Raw genomic sequence first — 17,285 nt, 5'->3', positions numbered from 1 at the left:
AGAAGCCCCATTTGGCTCAGCCTTCCCCCTGCAGTGTCAGTTCCCTGGTACTGGCACAGCCTGGGGCAGCTCCCAACCTGCGGTGTCAGTTCTTCTGCTTCTTTATGGCCTGCCAGGCCCAGCTGGTTTGGGCACTGCAGTTCCGAGTTGCTGCTGCTTTGCAGGAAAAGAAAACTGACACACTGGGCACCAGAGCCCTGGCCCCAACAGCTCCAGCTCGGCACTGCGGATGTGTACTGTGAAATTCCCTCTGAAACAGTTTTGGACTGAAAAAAAAAGCAGTTTCTTGGAGACCTATGCCAGGCAAATTCCTTGGCATCTCAGCAAGAAACAAGAAAGAGGACCCTGTGCACCTGTTCCCCGTCTCTTAAAGGCATCCCTTGAACCTCCCACCACTGCCAGAACCTACCCCTTCAGGGTAAAACACTCCAGGTCCACTTCTGGCCACCAGGTCTGAAAGGGACATTAACACAAACTGCATGGATTGATGCTAAGGAAAAATGGAATACACATTCTTTGGGTTGTCCAGGACAAGCTGAAAAAAGAAAATACCTTAGAGCACACACAAACCAAATTATAAACAAAATGGATCATACCAGTTAAACACATGGATAGATATCTACTCAGGGTCTTTTGAAAATGGGAAGAGCTTTGGCATATATTCAGTCCTAGGCAGATCTCAAATGGTATGCATTTCAGCATTTTTTTGACAATGAAGCTTCAACCAAAATATCCCAGTCTGGTCAATGTATTTAGATCAAATATTAACGTATGCTCCAGTAATAGCAACACTGGCACACTTCCTACCACTCAATTTTAGTAACAAGCTGAAGTTATCACAAAAATATGCAAGAAGTTTCTCTCATAATTCAGTTCTTTAAAACATACCCAAAAATATTTACAGCCAAAAATTGGTAGGAGTGAATTTGGAAAGAAATATTTTATGCACATGACTGACTGTGCATCCACATGGATGCAAGAGCCAACATGTTTAACAATGAAAAAACTTAGAAATTAAGGTGAGCTATTAGTTTTTCCTCTTCAATTCCCAGTTGTCATAGGCTCAGTCTTACCTTCTCATCCAGTTCTGACACAGCTAAATGTATTGCATGCACTCACGTGATAGCAGCCATTGCTCTGCTGCTCCACATTTTGCATTGAACTATAATCAAGTACAGGACACCTCCTCTCTGGAGGAAGACCTCATTGCACTCTTCACCATCCTTATGGGAAAGCAGAGGGGAGGTACTGTTTCCTCTCCCATGATCAGTGACAGGACCCAAGGAAAGGACAAGAAGTTCTGTCAGGGAGATGTAGGTTGGATATTAGAAAAAGGCTCTTCACGGAGATGGTGGTTGGGCACTGGAACAGGCTCCCCAGGGAAGTGGTCACAGCACCAAGCCCAGCAGAGTTCAAGATGTGTTTGGACAATGCTTTCAGGCACATGATGTGACTTAGGATGTCCTGTGCAGGGCCAGCAGCTGTAGTCAATGATCCTTGTGGGTCATTTCCAACTCAGAATATTCTGATTCTGTAGTTTCATAGAGGCACTGCAAACCTTGGTGTTCCAAAATGGAGCCAGCATTTTCAGCAAGCCCATATCACATATAAATAGATAAAAGATTTGGTTCCTACCCATGAATATAGCGAGCACAAATATCAGATATGGAGTGTATTTTATTGCATTATGGTTGCAACTGGAATTGCCAGAAGGGTCATTCTGCTCTGATGTTAACAAGGTTTCTATGAATGGGAAAAGACTTCCTGCACACCCTCACACTGTTGCAGAATAGTCAAAGAAAATTGCTAGACACCACTATTGTCAAGCTACTGTATGTTCAGCAAGAGGCTATAGAAATTACTAAATACACCATAGATTTCTTAGCCAACATTTTTGAAAGTTGTCATTCTGATTGGGAACGGCGATAAAGAACGACACTGACTCTCAAGGGAGTCACAACAGGAGAATCTCTCTAGTTTATTGTTCTAGGCTTGTCTTATAGACAGATACGTGGAAAATATAGAAAAGAAACTTATTGGTTAGCAAAGTGCTACATCACCATCATTGGTCAGTGGGGCTCACCACCCCCCTGACTTTCTCTTGCAAGGAGAACAAGAGGACAGACAAACGGCACCTGGCAGTTGTTTTCTGTCTCTGAGGATTGTTTTGAAATCCTCCCATGAATTTCTCAGCTAGCTTCTCAGGCAGGGCTGATAGGCCATGGGCCTGCAGTTTCTGCAGCTCACTGCAGCCTGCTCCAAAGCTAGCATCCATAGAAAGTCAATTGAGTTTTTAAAGCTATGGAAAGCTACAGAATAAAGTTAGCATAAAAATTCAACATGGGTTTCATATGTCACAGAAGACTCAACTTTACAGCTTTTTACAAATTAAGGCATCTCTCTCCAGTCTGCAGATTTACCACACATTGCATTTCACAAAAGAGAGCAACAGTACTGCCAGCATTAGGCTAACTTGGAGGGAACTACCATGGAAGGATCTGATCTTGCCAGAGAAGAGTGTGTCTTCAGCTTCTTAAAGAAATAGGGGATAAAAAGTGCTCTCAGGCACAGAAGCACTCTGAGCAGCTAGACCTAGGAATGTCAGACACCCAAGCAGGCTACACAAAACACTCTGTGATGCAAATATAACACTCACTTTAGATTACTCTCTCAAGATATACCCAAATCCTGTAATACATGATGCAAGCTATATTCCCTGCAGGTTGAGGAACAACACTTAGGTTCTCCTTGAGTGTGCCAAAAGAAAATTACTTAGAATGCATTTTTATTTTATTAAAACTTATGTAGGTTGTCCTTTTTTTGATTCAGGGTTTTGTTTGTTTGACATTTTTAGTTGTTGCTGTTGTTGTTTGTTAGTTTATTAAATCTCACTTTCCATTCTTAGAGAAAAGTAATTCTGGAACAAGCTTACCTCAGTTTGTTGCCTGCTTTCAGGTAGTCTTGTAGCAACTAAGCAAATTACCTATGAATAGAAGGTAGCAGATATATAGTCTCGGCTTTTAAAAAGTGTCCTTTTATCAGACTAATCTGGCTTCATGTACAATTATCTTCATGCACAAAAACCAGTCTTTTAGAGTACTTTGGTTTAATTAGCATGGGCTATAACGATGTTTATGAATAATACAGTTATCAATTAACACTGCACAAATATTTTAGAAAAATGGAAGTTTATTCATCTTTCAATGGCTCAAATAGCAAATAAAAGAACAGGATAAGGCATCAGCCAAGACAAGTTTTGTGTGTCCAGTGGCTTCATAACACCTCAGTTCCCAGTACACAGGTTCCAAAGCAAAGTCACAATGTTAGTGGTTAGACTCCCTGGCTAAATAGACCCAAATGAGTACACAGTAAGATGAAAACTGGCTTATATTTGCCAGTCATATGAGTAATTTTTATTCTGCATTTGGCAGTCTACTAAATGCACATACAAAATTCCTACTGATAAATATTGAACATGACAAATATAACTCCTAAGTCTTGAGTCCCTAGAACGTCTGTTAGCATGAAAGTTAAATATTTGTTACCTAGTTTGCTTGAGCACATTTTAAACTGTCAGTTATAGGCTTATACATGTATAAAAAGTATAACAGTTTGTGGAATTGATCTAGCCTGTCTCACCCCAGGAGTCCAAAACCCTCAAACATTCTGGTATATTTTTAGTTAAGATGTAGCACACTAACCATGTGCTAGTATTCTTGTTGTTCTGAAGCAACTGAGGCAGTATGTTTTGTTTGGGGATTTTGGATGTGCATGTTAAAGGTTTCTGTATTGCAAAGCACGTTTGATTGTTTGATATCAACATTAACTAGAAAAAGTAGCTACACTGTTCCCCATTTGAAAATCAACATTGACTAAACAGTACAAAACCTGCAAAGAGCTTCAGCATAACACACCATGTTCCAATAGCTAAGTATTAGGAACACAAAAGAAATTAACCAGAATTTCCTAGACAACATCTTAACTCAAAACACATAAGCGCTACTAGATCAGCCCCACTCCACCCAATTCCAGGGAGTTAAAACCCAAGGAACATCTAGACAAAAATCTATGTGCAAAAGGGAAGTTTCAAGGTACCAGCACGTTAAATTTTAAACAACCATTCCAGGCTTAGATGTGCCATAGACATATGACTTCAGTCTTATTCTTATGTGTATTCTGACCTTTTAGTTTTAAGATACCATATTGTCTACCAAGTTACAGATGACAGAATATGCTCTGTTGTATTATTCACATTACCAGAGTATGGCACACATTTAAAAAACAGACACTGCTAGCAGACAGCTAGTGAGTGAAATCATCCACATAACTGCACTCCACAGAGAGGGCAGTCTTGCACTGATGCACAGGGACAGTCTCCATGCAACAGAGTTGAAAATACACCCTTGATTAAGCGACCTGCTATGTTTGGGTTTTAAAATTAAGGCATATTCAAATGTTTCAATGTAAAAGATTACATCGCTCTTCTAAGTTAATCAGGTAATGCAGAACCACATATAGTTTTCCTCAACATAGCTGTTCGCATATACATTATTCTTTTCTAATTTGCATAACTCCATGGCAAAACAGCTGCATACTGCTTTGTTAGGTATCATGTTCACAATTGTAATTTTCAAGGCAACAAAAGACAAGATGAATTGACAAATACCAGTGATAAAAAAGTATGCTTTATAAGAACCCACAAAGTAATACTTTGCCCCTCTGTCCGCTATTAAAGAAAAGACTACCTATGAAACACTACATTCAGAAGAAATGTGAGAAGGTAGGCAATTATGAAATGGACTGAACTTTGCTTCTCTTGAAGCCACATAATTTGTTTTCAGTGAATTTGGCTTTCAGTGCAGCTCCAAATCATGCTTTTAGTGGTACATTACATTTTCCAACATGTTAGGGTAATTTCAGTCACTTCAGCCTTCAATGGCATGCTTATAAATTATGGTTTTTATTAGTATGGTCAGGATAGGAAGGAATCCAAGCTTTCGATTATAAAATGCAACATCTTTCTCTGATCCTCTTAGCTAGGCTTTTTCTTTTCTTCTTCCCGTTCTTTTCTTTGCTGTCTTCCATTTTTCTGGCTCTAATTTCTCTCATTAAATCAAAAAACACCTGGAAAAGATATAAGAAGATAAATGCAAAAACAAATCACAGATATGAGTTAATTTCAGCTATCACTGACATCCACTTGAGTTGTTTCAAACAGAATCAATTACATGCAACCAGTTTGAGCAAACAAATATAGACACAACAAATCTGTCACTGGTTTTGAAGGCCAAGTTGATATGATATAATCCTGCTTGTCTCATGGCCCCATAATGTTACCCTGTCTTCTGTTATTTGCTTATGAATCCTGTCAGGCATTCACAAGTGAATGTCAGGCAATTTTAGACAGTAATTGAAACAAGGGTCTCATTGCCAGCCAAGATTTTCAGATGTTGTATGTACATACTACTGAGAAAACTTAAGGAAATCAATTTACCTTTTGAGTATTTTAAGTGATGAGCTGCAAAGGTTGAAAAAGTGCAACATTCAATTTTAGAAACATATTTATGTAGTAGCAGCATAGACTGAAATGTACATATGGTATGCTGTGTGGTATGTTCCATGATGCAAGTCTAAGCATAAAGCGACTAGAGAAAAAAACCCAATAGCCCAGCATTTCCTTTAAAGCAAAGTTTTCAATCATACAACTACATAAACAATTTCTTACATCAGGTAATCTCGGCTGCATCTGCCATATTACAATCTTAAATACACGTGAAGTTCACTTTCATCAAATGGTTTAGGACAAAGTTGGAGATACACCACCCACTTAGGTAAGAGAGATCCTACTGACAGACAGTTAAGGCTCTATGACCGGGCTGCTTAAAGCTACTTTACCAATTTGAACAGCAGATTTCTTGACTTATAGAAGGTTACAACAAATAATATGTATACATCTTTCTAATTTTACTGTAGGAAATCAGCTGAGCAATTCTAAAACTTCTCTCTCAAGAGAGAGTCCCTAGATACCCTATCACCCTGAGAATACCAAATCCCATCTGATCTTGGAAACTATGCAGGATCAGGCCTGGTTAAATCTTGACTACCTGGGAATACCAGGTGCTCTTGGCTTCTTTTTTCAGCCCTGAAATGAGCTCAGTGGGTCAGAGCATGATGCTAATAACACCAAGGTCATGGGTTTGATCCCTATATGGGCCATTCACCTAAGGGTTGGACTCAATGATCCTTGTGGGTCCCCTCCGACTCAGAATATTCTGAGATACTTTGAACTAAGAAATACATCTACAGCAAGAGACTTGATCCATTTCTGTGAAATATGAACAGTGGAGGGGCTGAAAAGCTCTCTACAGAGCTCAGTAGGTTTTTATGACACTAATTTCATATTGACTGCAGGAAAAGTATCAACTTTCATCACATAAAATCCCAGGAAAATCAATGGAACCAAACATTTCCATGAAGAAATGAGATCGCATTTAGATTTTTAAATGTGTGCTAAGTTGCTTGTATTTAAATCAGTGCTAATAGCAAGATGCAACTGTCAGCTTGCTTAAGTACTGATACTGTAGAACAGTATTTAGCTGTCTGGAATACATAACCTTCTGAGAAAATATTTACTGGGTCACCTTTGCCAAAATGAGTGGAGGGTGGCTGTGCTTTCCCAAGTGAGTAAAATCACTATTCTGGAATTCAGAGGCCAGATTTCTTATACAATAGTAAACCAAGTTTGTGTAGCAAACTCCAAAACTTCGTATGCTTCAAGCAACTGAGAATACCCAGTATTCACTTGTGCCAACGCGGCCTCATTTATGGCCTGTCGAACCTTAAATCTATATGACATGCTAATCTGCATCCATTATGCCACCAGCTCCAAAAAGAAACCTGGAGCTCTCTGGTAGCTTACCATGTATGTGCAAAGACTATTGATCCAGGAGCTATTGAAAAAAATATATTGCATGCATTTTTTTCCCCAGGTGCTAAACAGTAATGAAGTGGATTTGAAGAGCTGAAATTTTACAACTGTAGTAGATGGCTGTTAACTGCAATTATACACCAAAAATAAAAGATGTGTTAGTTTTTATAACAACAACAAAAAATCAGACCTTTATTCAACAATGAGGATGAGTTCTGCTGTACTTGACTAAGAACTCTGCTGTTCTGTAGGGTAAATCACTATAGTACTGAACAATCAGTTTCTTCAGTAAGGTAACTGATAGGACTCAACTAACAGTTGAGTTTAAGTTATTACAAAAGAGAATTTGCATTACAGCTCTCATGCTGTAATTGACAGCTCATACATATGGATTTACATTAGAGAATTTTTCACCATGTGCAAGGTGCAGCATCTGCATGAAGGCAACCCCAGACATGAGTACAGACTGGGAGATTAACTTTTTGAGAGCAGCCCTGTAGACATGGACTTGTGGGCTTTCATGGATGAAAAGCTGGACACAATCTGGCAATGTGCACTCACAGCCCAGAAGGCAAATGGTATCCTGGGCTGCAGCAAAAGAGGATTTGCAACAGATTAAGGGAGGTGATTGTCCCTTTCTACTGTCTCATGAGACCCCACCTGCAGTGCTGTGCCCAGATCTGGGGTCCTCAGCAAAAGGAAAAAACATGGACCTGTTAGAGTGGGTTCAGAGGAGGCCACAAAGATGCTCAGTGGGCTGGAGCAGCTCCCCTATGAAGACAAGCTAAGAAAGCTGGGCTTGTTCATACTGAGGAAAAGAATGCTTCGGAGACCTTATTGCAGCCTTTCAGTTCTTAAAGAAGGTTTATAAAAAAAAGACAGAAAGCATCTTTTTACATGGGCAGCTTGTGATAAAAGCCTTGCAGGAACAGTTCTGAACTAAAAGGGGAGAGAATTAAATGATTAATTGTAAAAAAAAAAAGTTCTTTACTGTGAGGGCAGTGAGACACTGGAAAGGGTTGCCCAGAGAAGTTGTGGATGCCGTAACTCTGGAAGTGTTCAAGGCCTGGTTGGATGGGAGCCTGAGCAACCTGACTGAGTGGCTGGTATCCCTGCCCAGGGCAGGGCATTTGGAATTAGATGATCTTTAAGGTTCCTTCCATCACAAACCTGTGATTCAATGTGGGATGAACTTTGTCAACAGCTCTGAAAGGTTGGCTCATTGCTAAAATTTATTTCTTTTGCCACACAATAACTCTTACAGTCTACAAGGCTGACAGTTATTCTGAATTGCAAGACCTTGCATTCTTGCTGAAGCACTTAGAACTAAGCTGCATTTTCTTTTCTTGGAGATAAATATTTTCTTTATCTTATGAGCTTCTGAACCATCTCTGAAAGCTCGTAAGACTTCTGGGCTTTTCATAGCTTTTTTTATTCATCCATTCTTTATTGAAACACCATACAAAGAGGCAGGTGGCTAAATGAGGGTAGGGAAGGCTCAATCCCTCCTTTATTTGCTTTTATAAGGTATTTTATTCTGACTGAGGACCAGAAAGTATTCACTTATGAGGATCAGAAAGTGCTCAGAAGCAGACTCTCCTCTAGTTACAGAAAATGCAGTCTGAAGTCTAGGCCAAAAGAGCTGACCCAAGACAATTTTATAAGGTCTTGTGTCATGTCATGACAACAATGATTCTTTCCAGTTTAGAATGAGATAAATGTGTTACGCCCAACATTTTCACTGTTCTACAAGGAGTCACCTAGTCCTGCACTTCTGGCAAGCTAAGGAAGAAAAGCATTTGATTAAAATTCCACAAAATTATTGCTAAAATTAAGAACTTAAGGAGAACGACCCATGAAAAAGAGGGATAAAGTAAAAATTGATGGGCAGATATGTTTAAGAGGCCAGTTATTACCTTGTCAACATTAGCTCGTGTTTTTGCAGAAGTTTCCACATAATTAACATTCCACTGATCAGCTCTGTTTTTTGCTTCCTCCACAGAAACTTGTCTTTTATCTTCCAAATCTGATTTATTACCAACTAGCAAAAAAGGAACATTCTCATCTTCTTTTACTCTTAAGATTTGTTCCCTGGAGAAGAAGAAAAAAAAAAAAAAAAAGGAAAAGAAAAAGAAAATTAAGCTTTTCATAGAGCATCATTCTTAGAACACAAAAAGAACTCAGACTAAATACTTTTATATCTTACAGTGAAAAGCCACTTACTCATTTTATGTAATTTATATAACAGGGAAGTTTTAAACCTCATTATGACATTTTACAGAATGAAGACAGAGACAGACAACTAGTCCTCAAGGAAGGAAAGAAGGAGTTGAGTCAGTAAGAAATGAAAAAAAATAGAACAGGATTGGTTTAGGTAAGAATTTATATTAATAATTTATTCTTTAACAGTGTTATTTGAGAGCATTACCACTGTCATTACATTACTATTTTTGATGGACATTTTTAAGCTATCCAAGCTTCAGTTTTACAACTAATTATTTTCTAACAAAATGTGCCATTTTTAAAGCTGATAAAATGGTCCATAGCCTATCAAGAGAAAATCTCTTCCTTTCAAGTATCTTTCTCAAGTCAATTATATTCAGTTTCTCCAAAGGTCTTAATTTAATTGCAAATCTGTGTACAGACACAAACTATATATGCATCAGATTTTTAAGGACAGATTTTAAGACCTTTCTACTGTTTTAACAGCGAGGATGAAAGGTTTAGATCTATAAATAAAACTCAATACTACAAATACTTTTATACAAGTCTTCAACGCTTAAAAACAATGAAAGTTTTATTCTAATTGAAAATGCATTAATTATCTGGAAGAAAAGTTGTCTCAGAAGAATATTCTGTATTTTGTCTATGAAAAAAGAAGTATAAAGTTAGTTGTGAAAGGTAGCCCTTTATCATGGAGCAATTCCTTAAAGATTGACAAAAAGCACAGAAAAATAAATGTCTTTTGATAGCTGAGGTGAAACCAAATTTAAAGCTGAAGGGAGAGAAGCTGAAGACAGTTAAGTAATTGATATTCTAAAGGGCCTTGATTTGGTATACAGCAGGAAGCTCACATTACAAAAAGCTCTGAACAGCATGCAGTCTTGTGGAAGAAGCCTACTCACAAAGCTGAGAAACTGCATATAGTCCATAATTTTTTCTAAAACTGTGCATTTGAGGCAGACTGTGACATCACATTTATGTATGAGGTATAATTAAAAAGCAAAATTTCTCCTCTTCCACACAAATACCAGTGCCAATGTTTCAACAGAGTCTGCAGCTATCCAGAAGTAGTTTGAATAGCCAGGGGATCAGGAAAGTGGCCAGAAGAAAACTCAGTGCATCATGCCAGTATCTGTGCAAAGAAGACTTCTGGTAAAAATCTAGTACCTTTCAATACTGGTTATCCAGGCAATGCTATACTGGGTTAGCATGGCAAGGTTTTGTTAGTGGTGGGTCTATAGATGTGGCTTCCACAAGAACCTGCCAGAAGATTCCCCAGTATCTGTTATTGGCACATCCAGTGCCAGCTGGCTCTGGGACAGACCCACCACTGGCCAGGGCCGAGGCAATGGTAGCAACACCTCTGGGATAACTTATTTAAAATAGCACTGCACAGGTACAATTGCACTCAGAGAGGAAAAGAGTGAGAATGTGTGAGTGGAACAACTAGATAGATACTAAGGTCAGTGAAGAAGGGGAAGGAAGTGCTCCAGACACCAGAGCTGAGATTCCCCTGCAGTCCACGGAGGACACCCATGCTGGGATATGCTCTTGGCAGGTGTGTATACTGTGGGCCCCTGGAAAGAGGGGTCCATGCTGAAGTAGGTTTACTGATAGGAATGGTGATCCTGTGGGGGACCTATGCTGGAGCACTCTGTTCCTGAAGGACTGCAGTCCATGGAAAGGGACCTATGCAGGAGCAGTTAGTAAGCTTCCAGGCCTGGGTAGGACTCACACTGGAAAAGTTCATGGAGAACTATCTCCCATGGGAGAGACTCCCCACTGGAGCAGGGGAAGGATTTCTCTCCCTGAGGAAGATGCAACAGCTGGAATGACATGTGATGAACTGACCATAACCCCCATTTCCTGTCTCTCTAGGCCGCTGGGAAGGAGAAGGCAGAGCCCAGGAAAGAAGGAGGAGTGGAGTGGAAGGCATTTTTAAGGCTAGTTTTGCTTCTCATTATTCTGCTCTGATTTGGATTGGCAATAAATTCAATTCCTTTCCCCAAGTGGTGTCTGTTTTGCCTATCATGGTAGTCAGTAAGTGATCTCCTCCTGTCCTAAACTCATCAGCCTTTCATTGGATTTTCTGCTCCCTGTCCAGCTGAGGATGGAAGAGATAGAGGGGCTTTAGTGGGTACCTGGGTAAATGCCAAGTCAAACCACCACAGATGCCAAACAATTTCACCATGTAAAATGCTAACCTAACAGCAATTCAGATTATGATATTCACACTCTCCTCTGAGCCCCTTCTGAAGACTAAACAAGAAATATCTAATTAATGATGTGCCAGCTTGAAATCTAGAACATAAAAAAAATCCACATTATGAGAGCCAGATAAATTCTACTCAAAGCAAGGCCAAATTTTAAGAAACAATCTTTCAAGTATTTAAAAGTAGAGTCTGTATTCTATTGATAAAATTACTTGGATAATGGCATTTCAGAGCATATCAGGAACCTCACTGAACTGCAGTAAAAAGCTCTCCTGTTGAAGGTCTGCCACTCCAGCAGAACAAAGTTCCATAAAAACAAACATCCAAGTTCTTGTCACTTTCTTTAATACTTGGCCCTTAAGTAGTGGTCTTAGGTTACAATATAAGTTGTAACCAGAACTATATATTCTAGCACCATCTTCATAAACTGTTAAAACCAGGTGAGGCAGCATTCTTTATCTCTTCCATGACTCATCCCTGCTAACTCCCTCCAGGGGATGTCTTCTGCTAATGGGCCATCAAGTCTCACTGCATGACTGATAAAATTACATCACCCCATTGTTAAGTGCTCTGTCCAGGGGGAGGAACCAAGCATTTCTACCTGGACATAATCTGAGGTTTGGAACATCACATCACGTGCAGCCTACCTACTGAATTCACAGAGGACAAGAGCCACATAACCACCACTGTACCTTCAGAGGAAGGCCAGGATCACCTCTTCAACAGAACCACATCTATCATTCCAACAGGACTGCAGCCACCATTTGATCGGACTGCTACCAACACCCTGACCAACAGGGTGTCAGGTTGTATCCTGGCTCTGTCAGTTTAAACCCATCTTCTGCTTTTATTTCAATTTTCCCATTGTAAATTGTAGTTCTGACTTGGAATCTCTCAGTGGTTTTGCTTTCAGACTAGTAGAGTAGTATGGTCTCAGACTACTCACCAGTGCCAAAGGTACTTTAACTGTACCTTCAAGAGATACAGATTACTTTTACACAGAGCAGAAAAAATATATTTTTCTGAGTTATATTTTAGCATTTAGTCTTCAATGGTTCATTTTCATATTTGGATTGGGGACAATTTTAATACCTTTATTTGAAGGGACTTTTTTATTTCATTTTTCCTGTTTCAACATGTATGCTGTTAACTCTTAGCTTTACTGGAAAGTAGGACTTTTTCTAAGGCCAAAGATCATTACTTTGAAGCACTGGCATGATTTTAAACATATTTGAATACGTAATTTTGCACTCTAGGGGAGCTGAACTATACTAAACTGTCCTCCATGATTGACAGTACCCAGCAAAAACCTACAAACAAAAATGGTCTGCTCCGCCCTCTCTCAAAATATATAAACAGACATATAGAAACACAAATAAATTTAAAAAAAACATTGGAAGATGAAAAATTTACTTTCTCCCCTGTCCATACCTCCTTCTCCTCCCTTAAACATATGCTGCTACTTAGTGCTAAATTGAACTATAACAGCATCTCCAAGAAAACTAATTTCAATTGGATGCAGATAACTCCTTTTTTTATTTCTTTCCTTATTTTTCTTTCAAATAGTATGGCCCTTTCTATTTCATTACACTTTGAACTGGTAAAACTGTTTTCTGGTATCTGTCTTTTTTTTAAAAATACAGTGGTGGATTATTTAAATGTTTTCTCTCTCAACTGAAATGAAATACCTATAATATACCCCTACCTGTATAATGTTCTGTTACTATCTTAAGAGTTTTAATATGATGCAGCCTGTGGTTGAGACCATGGTGAAGCAGCTGTCTCCTGAATGTTGCTGTGTATCTGCTCTGTGGCAATAGCCTTTCTGGTATTCAGAAACACAGCAGATAAGACATCTGAAGTGGTACAGATAGCAAAAGTCTGGCTAGGCATCTGTTAAAAACACATGTGACAACAGTAAGAGCTGGCATCCAGTCTGGACCATCAAAAGGGTAACACAAAACACACACAAAAAAACCACCACTTTCAATCATCTCAGTGGAATTAGAATTATTATATCACCTTGTAACTTACCTGAAGTCTGCAGTCGCTGCAAAGGATTCCAGCTCTGTAATAGAGAAGACGCAAAGAAACCCTTCTCCACTTCGGAAGTAGTTGTCTCTAATTGCAGCATAGTCCTCCTGCCCTGCTGTATCCAATATATCAATTTGGACTTCTTCCCCATCCAGAACCACCTTTTTCCTGTAGCTATCTGCTTTGGTGGGCTCATAGTCTTCAACAAACTAGAAAAAAAACCCTTCATGAAGTAAAATCATGCCTGTACACAGCAATTGCTTCTGTTTGCACATAAAGATATAGCAAACATATTAAATTGGTACTGTAACTAATAACTAAGCATTGTGCATTTAGACCCTGTGAAGTACTCAAACAACTCCTAGTTAAAGGCTAAACAGTTTTAGGTTTTTGCTTTCCTCAGCCATTACAAGGAAATGTAGAGGTAATTTCAAAACATCTGTTTTGAAATATCTGTGTACTGTATGTAGTACACAGTACTGTGTACTGTGAAGTATCTGTGCACAACCCAAACCTCTTCTTCTGGTTCAAGCACAATATCTGCCTTTGTTCCATTATGAAATCAGGTAGTCCTGACTTTGGATATATTTAGTATCAACTTTTAAAGTACACTGAATGCTTAACTTCTGACTTTTAATAAAAAGGGATGACTTTCACTGGAAAAAAAAAGGAAAAGAAAAACTAATTTTCTTTCCTCTCTTCAACAGCAACACAAAAACCAGAATAAATCGTTTGTTTCAGGTGTCATGCAACTCAACTAAGTGAAGAAGCTTTGAGCTATAATAACCAAGTTATAATAGGTCTAGTGAGCAATGCAAAAATATTCCAGTAATATGACAGAGTATCTAAAAGGTGAGAAGTCTAGAAAAGGCCAAATTTTGCCTTCACAGGTACCTCTAGAAGGAAAGTCAGTAATCTCAAAACATGTTTTTGTTCCACTTAACTGCTGAATTTCATACCACGTCACATACATTTAGACCCTTTCAGAAAATAATTCTACAAATGTAACTTGAACAACACTATGTAGCACACACCTGCTGAGACAACTTCTACTACAGACTCTTACCTCATCATACATAAACTGTAGTGTTAAAGCAGATTTTCCTACACCACCGCTTCCCACCATGATGACTTTGTGTAAAGCCAATGAATTCTGTCCTTTAGGTTTATTTGCTGCCATCTTTGGATTGCAGAAAATTCACAGGTGTCAAATGAAAAAATCTAGGAAAAAAATATTTCTTCATTAGTCTTCTTTTCCTTCTCCCACATGAACTGATAACGTGGATTTTTCAAATCCCTGCATATTTAATGACTTAATTTCAGTTCTGCTTTACTGAAAGCTACCTGCTCTTCCACTGGAAACCATTTCACAAGTTATATTAAGCTGTTGTTTTTTTTTTTTAATTTTTAATTAAGCAAAGAAATCCCTCACCATTTGGAAACAGCATTTTGGTATGTAGCATTTTCTTTTAGTGGTGCAGTTGTGTCAAGAATTCTTGATAGTTTACTACACAAGAATTGAAAAAGGAAGTCACAGTGAGTTAACATCATATAAGAAAACATGATATGACAACTACAGGGGAAGGAAACAGACTTTTGAAAGGATTTCCAGTTTAAATGGCAAGCGCTAAGACACAGCAGCAAGGATTAGATAGGGTACTTTTACAGGAAAAGCAAGCAAACTTAAAATCTAAAAATACCAAGTTTCAGCAAGTCAGAAACCAAAATAACAATCTAGTTTATACAGAGTGGAAAAATTCAACTTGCCTACAAATGTAATTATTTGGTGTATTTGGAGTAGTTGTCTCAGTCCCATGACTGCTTGTTTAAACACAAATCTCTGCATCTCACCAACACCAAAGGGCTCTATGATGGCTAATTCACATACTTAAATATATATGTGCACAAGCACAAAAACTAGCAATTCTGTAAACTTAAAAAAAACCAAAACATGCATGCTATAGTTTTAGTGCATCTCTATTTTCCCAAACTTTTGTTTAATTCTCTATGTATCCCAGTAGTAATAAAAGTATTTGTGAATGCTTGCACAATTCTTAAAACAGAGGAAAGTTCCTGTACAGTGACAGAATGCATTCTCCTTCAGAGACTTAAGGTCAAAACAAGGTCTGAACTCCAAAAGAGTCAATAACATCTACATTACATATATAAATACAAGAAAGATTTATGGTAGCAAGTAAAAACCAAATTTAACTTATATATTTTAAATTTAAAAACTCAAAAGGAGCACATTCACATGGCAGCACAGCTCAGTTATGTAACTACCAGATAATAACACAGCATAGTTACTTGGTATGATTACCTTGTTACCTTTAGCCATCCTAATTATTTGACAATGTAACACTAAAATTACATCCTACTACATAATTAATTAACCTTCACTGCAGCTTAAACAATCAGAACATGAAGCATGACAACTTTCTTAAAACTTATATCAAAAACCCTAGTTGAAGCCATGCACTAAGGCTTCGTCAGCAGTGATGCAAGTAGTATAAAAGCATGATGACTAAAGCTTCATTGGAGATTAAGCCAGTCTTTCCCAGAAGTAAAATAAATACATGCCATCAAGGGTCTCACACTGCCATGCCAGCAAGCAGGCTGGGGATGAGCAAGCAGCTAGGAGAGATACGGCTGGACCAGCTGACCAAAGGGATATCACCCTGCCACAGCTTAGTAATGAAAGTTGGCAGAGAGGTTTGAGGTTTGTCAGCACTGCCATTGCTCAGGAACTGCTGGGCATTGGTCAGCTAGCAGTGAGCAAATTTTCTTTTAGTAACTTTCCTTGGGTTTCTTTTCCTTTTAAAAAAATACTTGCAAAGATATAATTATCTCAACCCAGAAGTTTTCTTACTTTTACCCTTGCAATTCTCTCCCCGCTCCCACTGGTGGCAGGGGGAGCAAGCAAGCAGTGGGACTTATCTGCCTACCACACTAAAGCCACAACCTATGTGAAAAACTCTTGGAATCACATCAGCACTGCTACTCATTCTGCCATCAAAGAATTCTGAAAATGCAACTAAAAATTACGTCAAATTATTTTTCCTAGAAAGATTATCTAAGCAAAATAAGCTTAAGTAAGATACTATATATTCATTATAGATATAACAAAGAAATACAACTAATATCATGCTACAAGTTCTTCTCAAAAGGAGATAGAAAAGAGCAACCACAGTTTTCTGTTTTGGCTTAAAAAGAACCACTGCTTTCTTTTTACTCAAGAGGGAGTACAAGAACACAAAAATAGTTCCAAGCCATGTGCATGCTTTCAACCTACTACATTGTTTTGTCTTCGTGCACTTAAAAGGAAAAACATGAAAGTCATGCTTCTTAGTATGTATGTCAGACAAGTAAGCAAGAAAATTCATCTGTATTCCTCTATCAGCAGCCCAGTTTGCAAAGCTTAGATTACAAAATATACCTGGATATAGCCTACTCTAAGCTTACTGAGCAAGAAAAGACTATTCTTCTGTAAGTGCACCAATACTGGAACAAGTCCGAATGAACTCAGCAGGACCTCACTCAGGTGAATTTGGGCTAACAATACTACAGTCTGAAAAATATTCAAATGCACACTAGCAATATTTCACTGTAATATTTGTTGTAAATTAATCTCCAGTCTTTAAGTAGATTGAGCAATGTGAAAATTTGTATTTTACTTCAACTTACAATTCATCAAATAGTGTCCCAGTGTGACAAACAAGTTGCCACTTTTTATACTCTGCAGCAGCTGACCCATAAAAAACCCAACACATTTCCATTTCCAATTTGATCCTGACAAATAATTGTCAGTAAACAACATTCCATTAAGATTCTGAAAATAGCAAAACTTCACACTATCACAGACTTCAAATGTTCAAGATAAGCTTGTC

The 17,285-nt window shown here is 38.4% G+C and overlaps 1 protein-coding gene across 7 annotated transcripts in view; it reads right to left on the bottom strand.

Moving 5' to 3' along the window:
- Nucleotides 1-3,171: 3,171 nt before the first annotated feature.
- Nucleotides 3,172-17,285, bottom strand: part of RALA (RAS like proto-oncogene A) — a 62,937-nt gene continuing 48,823 nt past the window's right edge. For 6 of the 7 annotated variants that reach the window (XM_086844612.1, XM_086844562.1, XM_086844580.1 and 3 more), the window contains 4 exons: nucleotides 14,465-14,619; nucleotides 13,399-13,607; nucleotides 8,845-9,019; nucleotides 3,172-5,124 (listed from right to left, as the gene is read on the bottom strand). In XM_086844612.1, the coding sequence (XP_086700738.1) occupies nucleotides 5,002-5,124; nucleotides 8,845-9,019; nucleotides 13,399-13,607; nucleotides 14,465-14,578 (621 nt within the window). In that variant the 5' untranslated portion in view covers nucleotides 14,579-14,619 and the 3' untranslated portion in view covers nucleotides 3,172-5,001. Of the gene's footprint in view, nucleotides 5,125-8,844; nucleotides 9,020-13,398; nucleotides 13,608-14,464; nucleotides 14,620-14,830; nucleotides 14,901-17,285 lie in introns of those variants that run through there. The other variant, XM_086844601.1, reaches the window with a different exon arrangement.

Source organism: Cyanistes caeruleus, chromosome 1 (genome assembly GCF_971803275.1).
Source record: "Cyanistes caeruleus chromosome 1, bCyaCae1.hap1.1, whole genome shotgun sequence".
NCBI classification, from domain to species: Eukaryota; Metazoa; Chordata; class Aves; order Passeriformes; family Paridae; genus Cyanistes; species Cyanistes caeruleus.
The sequence above is the reverse complement of the archived record's forward strand: the minus strand, read 5'-3'. Positions and strand labels throughout refer to the sequence as shown.